At 41.2% G+C, this 12,654-nt stretch overlaps 1 protein-coding gene across 3 annotated transcripts in view; it reads right to left on the bottom strand.

Moving 5' to 3' along the window:
* OXNAD1 (oxidoreductase NAD binding domain containing 1) overlaps window positions 1–12,654 on the bottom strand; it is a 42,026-nt gene that overhangs the window by 24,947 nt on the left and 4,425 nt on the right. Inside the window, exons 2-4 of one of the 3 annotated variants that reach the window (XM_049629853.1) lie at window positions 11,373–11,528; window positions 9,448–9,574; window positions 9,108–9,171 (exon numbers count right to left, since the gene is read on the bottom strand). In XM_049629853.1, the coding sequence (XP_049485810.1) occupies window positions 9,108–9,171; window positions 9,448–9,566 (183 nt within the window). In that variant the 5' untranslated portion in view covers window positions 9,567–9,574; window positions 11,373–11,528. Of the gene's footprint in view, window positions 1–7,928; window positions 9,575–11,372; window positions 11,529–12,654 lie in introns of those variants that run through there. The other 2 variants (XM_049629854.1, XM_049629855.1) reach the window with 2 other exon arrangements.

Raw genomic sequence — 12,654 nt, 5'->3', positions numbered from 1 at the left:
GGTTCATGAGACTGAGCCCCATGTCAGGCCTTGTCCTGATAGCATGCAGCCTGCTTGGGATTCTCTCTTTCTCTTTCTCAAAATAAATAAGCATGAAAAAAATAGTACATCACTTCACACATGAGGAGATCAAGGTCCAGAGAAATTACTTAAATTGTGGCAGAAAACCAATCTGATGAATAGGAATCTAACTAGAAGAAAGCGGTTTTACTGAAGGGATTTGCTGAAAAGGAAAGATCACAAATTTCTGTCAAGTGACAACTTCTGTCAACACCAGGTCCCGGCATGACAAATGGACTCTCCCTGCTCCCACCAAAGGCTACCCTGTCCACTTGGGCTGAGTTTCCTCTCTGCCTTCTCCAGCATACATCACCCCCTTTGGCCCTCTCTGTTAGACACACGCGAGCACTCGCATCTTCCACCTCACATCAGCTGCCAACACCTGTGTGTAACTTACCATCTGCCAGGCACTTCACATACACTCATTCATTCATTCTTCACAACAACCCTAGTCAGCAGGTATTATTATCATCATTCCCATTTTACATATGAGAAAACTGAGCTCCCAGGGCTCATAAGTGGCAAAACAGAGATTCAAATCCGGACACCTGGCCACTGTGCTTTGCTGCTTCTCAAAATATAAACAAAACAATCCTCTCCCTTAATCCAACTGTCTCATCATTGATCTGTTCCTATTCACATAAAACATTTTCAAAAATTATATATGGCCCTGGCTCCAATTTCTTATCTCCCATTCTCTCTTCAGCACAGTCTAGTCAGGCTTTCACTCTCAGCAATGTATTACCAGTCATTCTGGTCACCAACCATCCATTTTGCTAAATCCAGTGACGTCTCTCAGCAGAGTTCAGCACAGTTGGCCACTCCGCCTTTGAAACACTTTCTCCTGGGTTCACCAACACCCTGCTGATTTCCCTCAGGCCTCGCTGGCCCTTTCCTCTTCTGCTTCACCTCTAAATGTTGACACACCCCAGGGCTGAGTTCCAGGCCTTCTTCCCCCACTCTCTACATGGCTTACAACCTATTATTTCCAGCAGTGAACTCCAAACTCACATACCCAACTGCTGATTTCAATTTCCATTTCAAACAACACATCCAACACAAAACTCTTTTATCTCCCCAAGTTTCTTCCTTTGTATTATTATGGAAAACTTAAACATACACAGAACTAATAGAAATAGTACAATGAATCTCCATTATAAACATGACCCACATTCAACAGTTGATAGGTGATAAAACTCAAGGCTAATCTTGTCTTATCTGTAACTCTACCCACATTCCACCCTCCCACCTCAGATTATTCCAAAATCAAGCACTTTATTTCCTTTCCTGCAACTTGTCCTTCTCCATCATTATCTACCTGGATTATTCAAATCCCAAAGCTAGATATCTCTTGGTTTCTTCTCCTCTTACTAACTGCACCCAGCCCCCAACGCAAATCTGTGAATGCCATCAGCCTTACCCCTGTTAGATCCGCCCACTGTTCTCCATCCCTATCACCCTACTCTAAGCCACCATCACCTCTCCTGGGACTGTGTCAATAGCTTCCAACTGGTGTCAAACCACAACAAAAGCCCAGTGTCCTACCAGGCAAATAGATGGCCCATTTAAAATGTAAATCATATGTCATTTCCCTGCTTAAAACCTTCCATTCCTCCCCCACCCCCCCACCCCCCCCCCCCCCCGCCCCGGGGCATCTGAGTGGCTCAGTCAGCTGAACATCTGACTCTTCATTTCTGCTCAGGTCATGATCCCAGGGTCCTGGGATCGAGCCCCAAGTTGGGCTCCACACTGAGCGTAGTGCCTACTTAAGATTTTCTCTCTCCCTCTGCCTCTCTCCCCAACTTGTACTCTCTCTCTCCCTCTAAAATAAATAAAATAAAATTTCCACCCCCTTTAGAATAAAATCCCAACTCCCTGCACAAGGCCATAATAGTTTATACAACCTGGGCCCTGCCTACCTCTCATCCTACTACCTTCCTCTGAACATCTCAAGCTAGTCCTGCCTCAAGGCCTGGCTCTTGTCTGTTCCTCTGCCAGAGATGCTGTGCACGTGGCTGGCTCTTTTCCTCTTGTCTTGGTTCCAATGTTACACATCAATTTAAAACAGCACCCCCGTCCCCAGCCATTCTTGCCTCCCATGACAAAATTACCCTGTTTTATTACTTTAAGGATATATCACATCCGACATTCTCTGGCTTATCTGCACCAGAATGAAGCTCCACAGACAGCAGGGGCTTTGCCTGCACTGTTGTATTTCCTGCCCCTAGAACAGGGCTGGGCACACAGCAGGCACTCAAAACATGTCTGCTGGACCTAAAATAAAATCTATTTCAGCTGATTGGATAATAACAATGGCATAATGGAATAATGGAAATAATGGCGAGTAATGGAAAAGAGCCTTGCCTTTTAGATGACTTAATTTATTGAGCAGAAGTGTGTCAGTGAAGAGCACTGACACTGTACATTTTAGACATTAACCAGCTCTAGGCATAGCTAAAAAGTAGCAATACAGGCAGTGCCTACAGAACACATTGCATTGCCACTTCATCTCTTGAGGTGGAGTGCGTCACCATCCTGACTTGACAAAGTGACCCATCCAGGGCAGTGCAGGTAATCGACCACAGAGGTGGGATTCACACTTGTTTGCTCTACTCAACAAATGTGTAATGAGTGCCTATTCCATCAGCGCTGTGCTGGATACTGTGGCTCCAACACTGCTAAGCTGGGCCTTCCTCCAAGGAGCCTCTGTCTTTGCAGGTTTCCACTCACAGAGTGAGTCGTGCACCCTGACGAGCCACAGGCCTACTGCCGGGGCCATCAGACTAGAGCTCCCTGGGAGTTTCACCAAAAGACTAGAGCCCAGGTCCCCTATAAGCCACACAGCTACCTCTCAGCTGCGGATGCCTGAGGTTTCACCCCACCATGCTCTGCCGTCAGAACTGACAGAGTGGTAGGGCTGGAATGCCAACTACTGCTCATCCTAGGCTGGATAATCTGTACGAGAGTCTCTATCAGACTCTGACAAGCACAGCAAATTAGGTGCCCAATGGTTAGAAACACTGCATATTAAAGAGATGCCGGGGCGCCTGGGTGGCTCAGTCGGTTAAGCGGCCGACTTCGACTCAGGTCATGATCTTGTGGTCCGTGAGTTCGAGCCCTGCGTCGGGCTCTGGGCTGACTGCTCAGAGCCTGGAGCCTGTTTCAGATTCTGTGTCTCCCTCTCTCTCTGCCCCTCCCCTGTTCATGCTCTGTCTCTCTCTGTCTCAAAAATAAATAAACGTTAAAAAAAAAATTAAAGAAAAAAAAAAAAAAAAGAGATGCCTACTCCCATGCCCCCAAGTTGAAGAAGGCCATTCCACCAGACGCTCTTCCCAAAACGTAGCTGATGACTAGCAGAGAATTGGAAGGGTTAAACTCAGGACACGGTCCAGATCTTCAGCTAAGCAGCCCATCGCACCCAAACCCAACCCTCAGCAAAATCACAAGTCAAGCAGACTATCAACGCTCAGTAATCAACACAGGGACCATAGGACCCCCAAAGGTCTCTGTGCCAGGAGCCCAGCCATTTGACTTTATTAACTAACCACTGTGTCAGCCCCAATCTCTCCTTTCTTATATCCAGTAACACTTAAGTCAAGTTTTAATTTGGAACAGAGATGAGGAGATGTGAAATTTATCTTCCATTGTGTGGCTCAGTCAAACTTTGTCTGAACCAAGTGCCACGTTTTTTTGCTGTCATAGAAAGAAAAAACAGTTTGATTATCAAAGGTCTGAGTTCAGAGACTGAGTCCTTCATTTACTTAAGCCAGTCCTTTAAATGTAGGCCTACAATGTCATTTTCATCCAAAACGGGGCAGTTGTGAGAGTGAAACAGGATGCTGGCCCAGGCAAATCAAGAATCAGGGTCATCACATCGAAGTCTCTGAAGTCTTAATTTCCTCACCTGTGCAGGTAATGGGGGCAAGGATCCCTTCACCTCCCTCCCGGGGTGGTTGGTGAGAATCAAGCAGCAACCTGATATAATCGAGTGCTTTGTCAACAAAAGGGTAATGACACACATAAGCATTTTTGGATAAGGCTTACACTTCTAAAAGAAGCAAACTAGTACAATTACAAAAGGATTCGTGGTTTTTCCACAATCAATTAGGTGCATAGAATCAGTCTCTTCTGAGCACAGTCCCACTAAGAATCTGAGGTGAAGGGCTTTATGTATCGTGCTCAGGGCCACAACCCCAAAACCTAGTCTAGTGTCTTGCATATTACCAAATAAGTGCATAAGAATTCGTGATTTTAAAAATTCTTTCCTTACCAAACTCTCCCATCAAATTGATAGACAGTCCCTCTTGCTCAGTGAGCCAGCCTTCTAGAGGCCAAGCATGGAGTGACCCTCCAGTGAAATCTTAGTCACGCCTCTACAATCCTTACTGCATTACAAAATCTTACTCTTATCTCCTTGACATTTCCAAGGTTACCCAGGCTGCTTATTCTTTGATCCTTAAGAAAAGACTGCGCACTTGAACACAAACAGTCAAATGTCATCTAATTCAGACCTCAGCTTCCTGCATCAGCATGACCTCAGGCTGGTTACATTTACAGCCTTAGATAAGAAGCATTAACATCATAATACGGTCATTCAATAAGTTCTTTGCAGGGAACTCAAGGCCCAAGAAGGAAAAAACATTTCTGGGTGGGTGAGTGCTCCATTCTTTGCCCACTCCAGGAGGGGCAGCAGGGTCCTTTGGCCCAGGAGTCAGAGACGGGGCTCAATTCCCCTCTGGTCCAGGGAGCCGCCCCTCGCGTATCTCCTAGGCTCCACTTCCTCTTTCATCCAATGCAGATGCTATCCCGTTCTGAGACTACTTCACAGACTTGAAGTGAAGAGCAAGTGGCATGCTGGGAGCTCTTTCTATAAAGTGTACTTGCAGTACAAATTAAAGGCAAAAGTGGTATGAGACGGTGGTCCCGTTCCATTTCGACCCAGCCTGAGGTACTGTTCATTCTGGCAAGTCCAAGGTCAGGCTCCTGCTTCTACCGCTAGGAGCCATCCTCTGGAGGGATCGGGGTGAGCCCTTGCTGACCTATACCCACTGAAGTTGTACCTCAGCCACCATCTAGCTTTATCCAGCTCCTCCCAGCTCCTCCATTCTGTTCAGGAGAGGAGAGGAAATCAGAAACAAACGAAAAAAGGGCTGCAACTGGAAAGTTCTTCTGTCAAGGTAATACCATGGTTGCAATGACCCCTGTCATTTTCCGACCTCTGGGCATGAAAATTCTTAACTTTGCAATCATTCTATTAGAGCTTACATTAACTTTCTGTGTGGTTTTCTTAAACTTCACTCAAAATAACCCCTGACAGCCTCAGTAACTTTGTCCTGTAAAATTCTGAAATGCTACTCTACTTCAGGGATTGGCAAACTATGATCCACAGGCCAAATTTGGGCATTTTGGTAAATACTGTTTTATTGGAATACAGCCACTCAGGTTTGTTTATATGTCGTATATGGCTATTTCACACAACAAAGGCAGAGTTTTGTAGTGGTAACTAAGACAACATTGCCCGTGAAGCCTAAAATACTATCTGGCCCTTTACAGATAAAGTATACCAAGCCACGTTCTAATTCTACCTGCCTCAAAATACAACAGAAAAGAGTGCCGTCCAAGCGTGTTAAATAAACTGCTTTTTCTTCAAAACTGGCAAGATCTCACTTTAAAAAAAAAAAAATTAATGTTTTATTTATTTTGGGGAGAGCACAAACAGGGGTGGGGCAGAGAGAGAGAGGGACAGAGGAGCCAATGCAGGCTCTGCACTGACAGCAGCAAGCCCGACGTGGGGCTCAAACTCACAAACTGGAAGATCATGACCTGAGCCGAAGTCAGATGCTAACCAACTGAGCCACCCAGGTGCCCCCAAGATTTCACTTTTTAAACAGAAATCCTAACAAATCACACATTTACAAAATGAGCATTTTTGTGTGTTAAGTGAGCCAAAAAGAAAAAAGTATTTTCATATTTATCATCAGTGGGAAAAGTTCATTTTTACAGATCCATAAATCTATCATGCTGAACTAATTTTACACGGACTTTTCAAAAAAACACATCAGCCTAAAGCTGAATCCACAAACATACTACATACACTTGGTCCCAAAGCAATTTTCTTTAGAATTAGCTTGAAAAGCAGGGCCTAAACAATTGTCTTTTAAAGTGTATCCTACTATTTTATAGGAAATTTTATTGTCCGGAGGGCCTGGGAGGCTCAGTTGGTTAAGCATCCGAGTTCAGCTCAAGTCATGATCTCATGGTTCCTGAGATCGAGCCCTGCATCGGCTCTGTGCCGACAGCTTGGAGCCTGGAGCCTGCTTTGGATTCTGTGTCTTCCTCTCCCTCTGCCCCTCCCCTGCTCATGCTCTGTCTCCTTCTCTCTCTCTCTCTCCTCTCTCAAAAATAAATAAAGATTAAAAAAATTTTTTTATTGATCCTCTTTGAGCTATTCAGTTTTATATTTAACTGGACAGCATGACAATATTCAAAACAACTTTGTAAATAACAGATGAATTTATTATTTAAAAATACCTAGTTTTTCCAGATGCATGGGATTTCACAAAGCATAAATATGTAAATATTTCATTGTAAAATACCATACATTGTTTTTTATAAGTGTTTTGGCAGTCTAATAAGTAATTAATAATTGTTCTCTTAGGGTTATAGAACATTTTGGTGTTTGTTAAATGGGTTTTTGGGGAGAGGGATAGACAGAGCACCTTCCTTTTCTTCAGATTGTTACATTCTCATAAATATAAGAAATGACTAGATTTTATACATACAACAAACAAAAATACCCCAGGATGATTTTTATCTTTAGAGAGAAGGAAGACATGAGAAGGAAACTGTCATTTTAAATCACAGATATATTCGTAGAGGATTCTCATATTGCCAAGTAATTGTTACTTTGCTATGTTATATAAATCTACTCTTTGCAAATTTATATGTGTATATGCATATACATACATATTATAAATGTTAATATATGTGTGCACATGTTAAATTAGTTTTAGGAGTGTAAATCTGATAGCACTCTCCTTTTTTTTCTCCTTTTATTAGCTTATTGCTTTGCATTTTATCTTTTTGAAAATTATGGAAATATTCAAGTCTAAACTTAAATATTTCTAGAATCCCGCTTCATGTTATATCTATGGGTATGTTATTATTTTTTTTATTTTTCTAATGTTTATTTATTTTTGAGACAGAGAGAGAGACAGAGCGCCAGCAGGGGAGGGGCAGAGAGAGAGGGAGACACAGAATCCAAAACAGGCTGCAGGCTCTAAGCTGTCAGCACTGAGCCTGATATGGGGCTCAAAAGTCACAAACTGCGAGATCATGACCTGAGCCAAAGTCGGACACTTAACGGACTGAATCACCCAGGCACCCCCTAAGTGTATGTTATTTTTAATATAAAATGAGTAACTCCAAAACAAAAGTATCCTACTATTAATACCAAAAATGTAAATTCTTACAACAATGCAATTTCTGACCATGTTGGTTTTTTTTTAATGTTTTATTTATTTTTAAGACAGAGAGAGACAGACCATGAGTGGGAATGGGGCAGAGAGAGAGGGAGACACAGAATCTGAAGCAGGCTCCAGGCTCTGAGCTATCAGCACAGAGCCCATTGCGGGGCTCGAACTCACAAACCGTGAGATCCTGATCTGAGCGGAAGTCAGACGCTCAACTGACTGAGCCACCCAGGCGCCCTTCTGACAATGTTTAGAGAAGTATATAAGTTTTTTTTTTACTGCTAGCTTAAATACACTACAACACTAAGATAAATATATCTAAATATGTGAAGATTCACTCAAAAAGCAAAATCAAATATCCAATTTATGTTTTTAAAAGAAAATGGGGTTACTCACTGAGGTAAAGGGTGAGGATCCTTTATTTCCCAGCCCTTGACACCCCTTCAGGTGGTAGATTAGTTTTTTAGAGTCTGAATATGGTGGGGAAAAAATCTGCACATGGCAAGGGTAACAAGAACTCATCCACCTTCCTTTCTCAGATGTTAGTGCTGTCTCCTTTGATGAAATAAGTTGTTCTAAAGTGGGGATAAGTACAAGGACTTTGAGACAGGGTGCCGAAAGAAACAACAACAACAACAAAGAACAGGAAGAAGAAAAAAAAAGAAGTAAGCTACTCATAAACTGTAGGCTATTAAAGTTCTATCCCTAAAATATAACCCTAAACATTACACCTGTGAGGGTAGGTCCCTCAATTGCTGCCATACTCCCTTCATCAAAAATTAATCCATTCAGGATAAAGTAGATGCGGTTTATATATACAGTGGGATACAACTTGGCGATGAGAAAGAATGAAATCCTGCCATTTGCAGCAACGTGGATGGAACTGGAGAGTGTTATGCTAAGTGACATAAGTCAGTCAGAGAAAGACAGATACCATATGTTTTCACTCATATGTGGATCTTGAGAAACTTAACAGAAGACCATGGGGGAAGGGAAAGGGAAAAAAAATAGTTACAGAGAGGGAGGGAGACAAACCATAGAGACTCTTAAATACAGAGAACAAACTGAGGGTTGAAGGGGGGGCAGGGGAGAGGGGAAAATGGGCGATGGGCATTGAGGAGGGCACTCGGGATGAGCACTGGGTGTCGTACGTAAGCGATGAATCACAGGAATCTACCCCCCAAACCAAGAGCATACTGTATTCACTGTATGTTAGCCAATTTGGCAATAAATTGTATTTAAAAAATAAAATAAATCACTGCATTATACACCTTAAACTAATGTAACACTGTATGTTAACTATACTTGAATTAAAATTTGAAAACTTAATAAAAAAAGTGAAATCCAAAAAAAAATTAATCCATTCATTCTAAGCTTTAAATGAAAAATTTGAGTATCTGGCTGTCATCTTTTCAAATCAGTTGTCGTATGTCCTATCAGAAAAGGTTCTGAACAAAAAAATAACAAACTCTCCTGGATTGTCCTTCAAAGGGATCGAGGGGTTCCCTGTGAGCCAGTTGTAACCAGGTGCACTGCCAAGCCTCGAAAAACTTGCCGTCACCCAAGGATACAAACCTCCCGTCGAATGACATTTGCAGTTCTCTCCAAGTGATCAGTTTTCCTTTTGGATTTCATTATGCTTTAATAGAAAGTAAAATTAGATTATTAAGTATTATCTTCACAAAAATAATTAAATTAGTTTCCCCTGTAACATCATGACTGTTCAAAACGCACTGTAACATTATGGATCCTAGAAAGTGGTCGGTGAAAAGCTGCACATCTGACTGAAGCTTAACGGTCTACCACAGGCATGCATATATGAGCCAGATGTTCTGATGTGCCTTCAGGAGTCCCACGGCCATCCACAGGTCAGGGCTTTGAATCACCTCAAACGACACCAGGGCCAAAAACTCACCTTGTGAGAGTAAGGTGGCGCAAAGCACCGGACGTCAATCTCAGCGAAGCAGCCTGAGCGCAGATGGTGCCAACAGAGCTTCGCAACAACCCAGGAACCATGACAGCAGCACACGCCATGGTGCTTCCTGGGTAAACATGAAAGTTAAACCATTTTGAGAAAGCAGGGAAATATTAGACTATCTTAGGGGCCAATGAAGAAGAGTTTGGGTTTTTGCTGGTACTTTTATGTGCTGATCTAACAACACAGCACACATGTTAAAGGCCTAACTCTACTCTGACATAGTTTCTGCCACTATTTAGAGCTGATTCAACAGATCTCCACCGTACGAACATATGTAATTAGCGGTGCCATCGAATATTCATGCTATCAGTTTCCACAATCACTAACCAACCTCACGTGACTCATCTTATGCTATTATGGGAGACTAGATTTTATAACTGCCTAATAATTGTATTCCTCTCAAAGAGCATCACATAAGTCTTTAACATTTCTTGCTAGATAAAGTACAAGGAGCAAATTTTCTGAGGTTCACAGCGACGAAAATAAACAAACCGCACCTATGTGCAGTAACATAGATGAGTATCATTAATATCACGCTGAACGAAAAGAATGAAAACCAAACTCCGAAAAACATATTCTGTGAGTCCAGTCATATAAAGTACAAAAACAGACTAAATTAATCTATCAAGTCAGAAATCAAGTTAGCAGTTATCCTTGGGGAAGTAATAATCACCATGCTATTTCTTAATCTGAATGCTGACTGCATGGGTATTTTCATTTTGTAAAAAGTCATCAAGCCCCAGAAGATTTCTAGGGTATTAAAGATACTCTGCACGATACCATAGTGGTAGTGATAGACACCATTTGTCTAAATCCACAAAACACACAATACCAAGAGTGAGCTGTAAACTACAGCCTCTGGGGGGATTATGATGTGTCAATGCAGGTTCATCAACTCTAACAAATGTGCTGCTCTGGTGGGGGATACTGATGATGGGGAAAGCTACACATGTGTGAAGGGAGGGAGTACGTGGGAAATCTCTGTACTGACTCCTCAATTTTGCGGCAAACTTAGAACTGCTCTTAAAAAAACAAAAAGCATTGAAAATTAATCAAGCTATCTTCCTAGGATTTAAGTACTTCTGTTTGTATATTTCAATAAAACACACACAAAAAAAAACAGAAAGATTATCCAACATTGCAATTAAAAAACCTATAGGCTTATCATAAAAACAGCACGGATCAGGAGTCAGATGATCTATTTTTTTGGTTCCTACCATTCTGTTATCCTCTGCAAATTTCTGAATATTTCTTTGCCTCCGATGGTCCCTTTTAACATGTTATATTGCAATATATATTTGTCCTATGTTAGTTAGAGAATATACAAAAATGTATGTAAACACTTTTTTTCTGAGCTCTTTGGAAGGTACTATATATAAATTGTAATAAATTTTGGGTTAGAAAAATTCAAGCTGTGTGTGCTTACATTCCTACTCCACATTTGTTAAGTTAGTCCTTCATCTGACAAATACTTATTAAGAGTCCATTATGTGGCAGGCACTGGGGATACAGACATAAACAAAACAAAGACTTTCTTAGAGAGCTTACATTTCAGAAAATAGAGACAGAAAAGAAATAACAGTAAATAATCAAGGGATGATATAAGTCAGTTAAAACCAAGTCCTATCAAAACGCACTGCTTTCTAACTAGTCTTTAAAAAACCTAAAAGACCAACTTCCTGCCACAGTACATTGTGGCATCACTGTGGATATAAACATGCTACTCACCATTTTTCTCTCTAGTAAATGAAAGAAGCATAAGGCCTTTCATCTCATGTAAGACTACTAAATGTAGTCTCTCTCCTCTGAATGTGCTAAACCTAAAATGCATTCATTGTTGAAAGAAAGAAGGTGAAACTTACTTTAGAAGTCCATGAGATTTTAGAAGTCATTAAGTATGTGGCTGGCTGACTGACTGACATGTAACACTTTGGTCCTGGTATTATACTGAGACCTTTGGATATACACCAGTTGGAACAAGGATGGTGTTTCCATATACTGAAATTCTCACAAAGTTCCTGCAATGGCAGAGACAACATGTAAGAACCAAGTGCTGGCAAACTGTTAAAAGGCAGTCTTAGCTGCAAAAGGAAAGGCTCATTATAATCAGCAAGCATCACCTCACAGCAAGTCTGCGCTCAACTACCTCCTATCCATCAATTCTTCCTCCTTGGGTTTCCACTTTTCTGATTTTTTTCTCTTATTGCTTCCTTTTTTCAGCTTCCTTGGCCTGTCTTTAACTCTTGCTACTTAGGATATCCACCCCATGAAAGACCAGACCAAAGGCTGGTTACATGTCAGTTCACGTAACATGTAACTTCGGTTACCTGTCAGTGAAGGCCAAGTCCCCTGATAAAATTTAACTGATACATAGTTAATATGGTAACACTGTTCTGTTCTGGCTCAGTGCTTTAGACAACTATTGCTAAAATAAATTGTCCTCAATTAAGATATGCCTTTTGGTGATTATGCTGTTTAAAGGGTCTACTGCTCAACTGAACTTGAAAATAAGGAAATGGGGGCACCTGGATGGCTCAGTCAGTTAAGCATCCATCCAACTCTGGATTTCGGCTCAGGTCATGGTCTCATGGTTTGTGAGATCGAGCCAGGAATCAGGCTCCATGCTGTCAGGGCAGAGCCTGCTTGGGATTCTCTCTCTCTCTGCCCCTCCCCTACTTGCGCTCTCAAAATAAATAAACTTAAAAAAAAAGAAAATAAAGGAATGTTAATTTTTAAAAGTTGTTCCCTCTAAAATTCTAAAATCTTATTTTTTAATGCTAGTAACCATGACCAAGGGTGCCATCTACTGACATATAAAGGGTATTTTTCATCAATTGTGTTCAAAAAGCTTCCCAAAGCAGTAAGGTAATAAAAATAAAAACCAAAACCTACCCACTTTTTGACATACATCCAATGGTTTCATATACTCAATGTAAATATTTAATTACCTCTTGAAAATTAACATACATTAAGGATTTTCTAAAATGATACAAAGAAATACTTCATCAATGTTTCTATTCTCATAGGCCTTACCTCAACCAAAAAATTCTTAATCAACTCTATTTCTGAAACAGAAAATTCTCATCAATGCCAAATAAAACATAACCACTTACACAGTAAAAAAAAAATTACTGCAGGCAACAG

Source organism: Panthera uncia, chromosome C2, assembly GCF_023721935.1.
Source record: "Panthera uncia isolate 11264 chromosome C2, Puncia_PCG_1.0, whole genome shotgun sequence".
NCBI lineage: Eukaryota > Metazoa > Chordata > Mammalia > Carnivora > Felidae > Panthera > Panthera uncia.
Note: the sequence above shows the minus strand (reverse complement) of the source record. Positions and strands in the feature narration are given on the sequence as shown.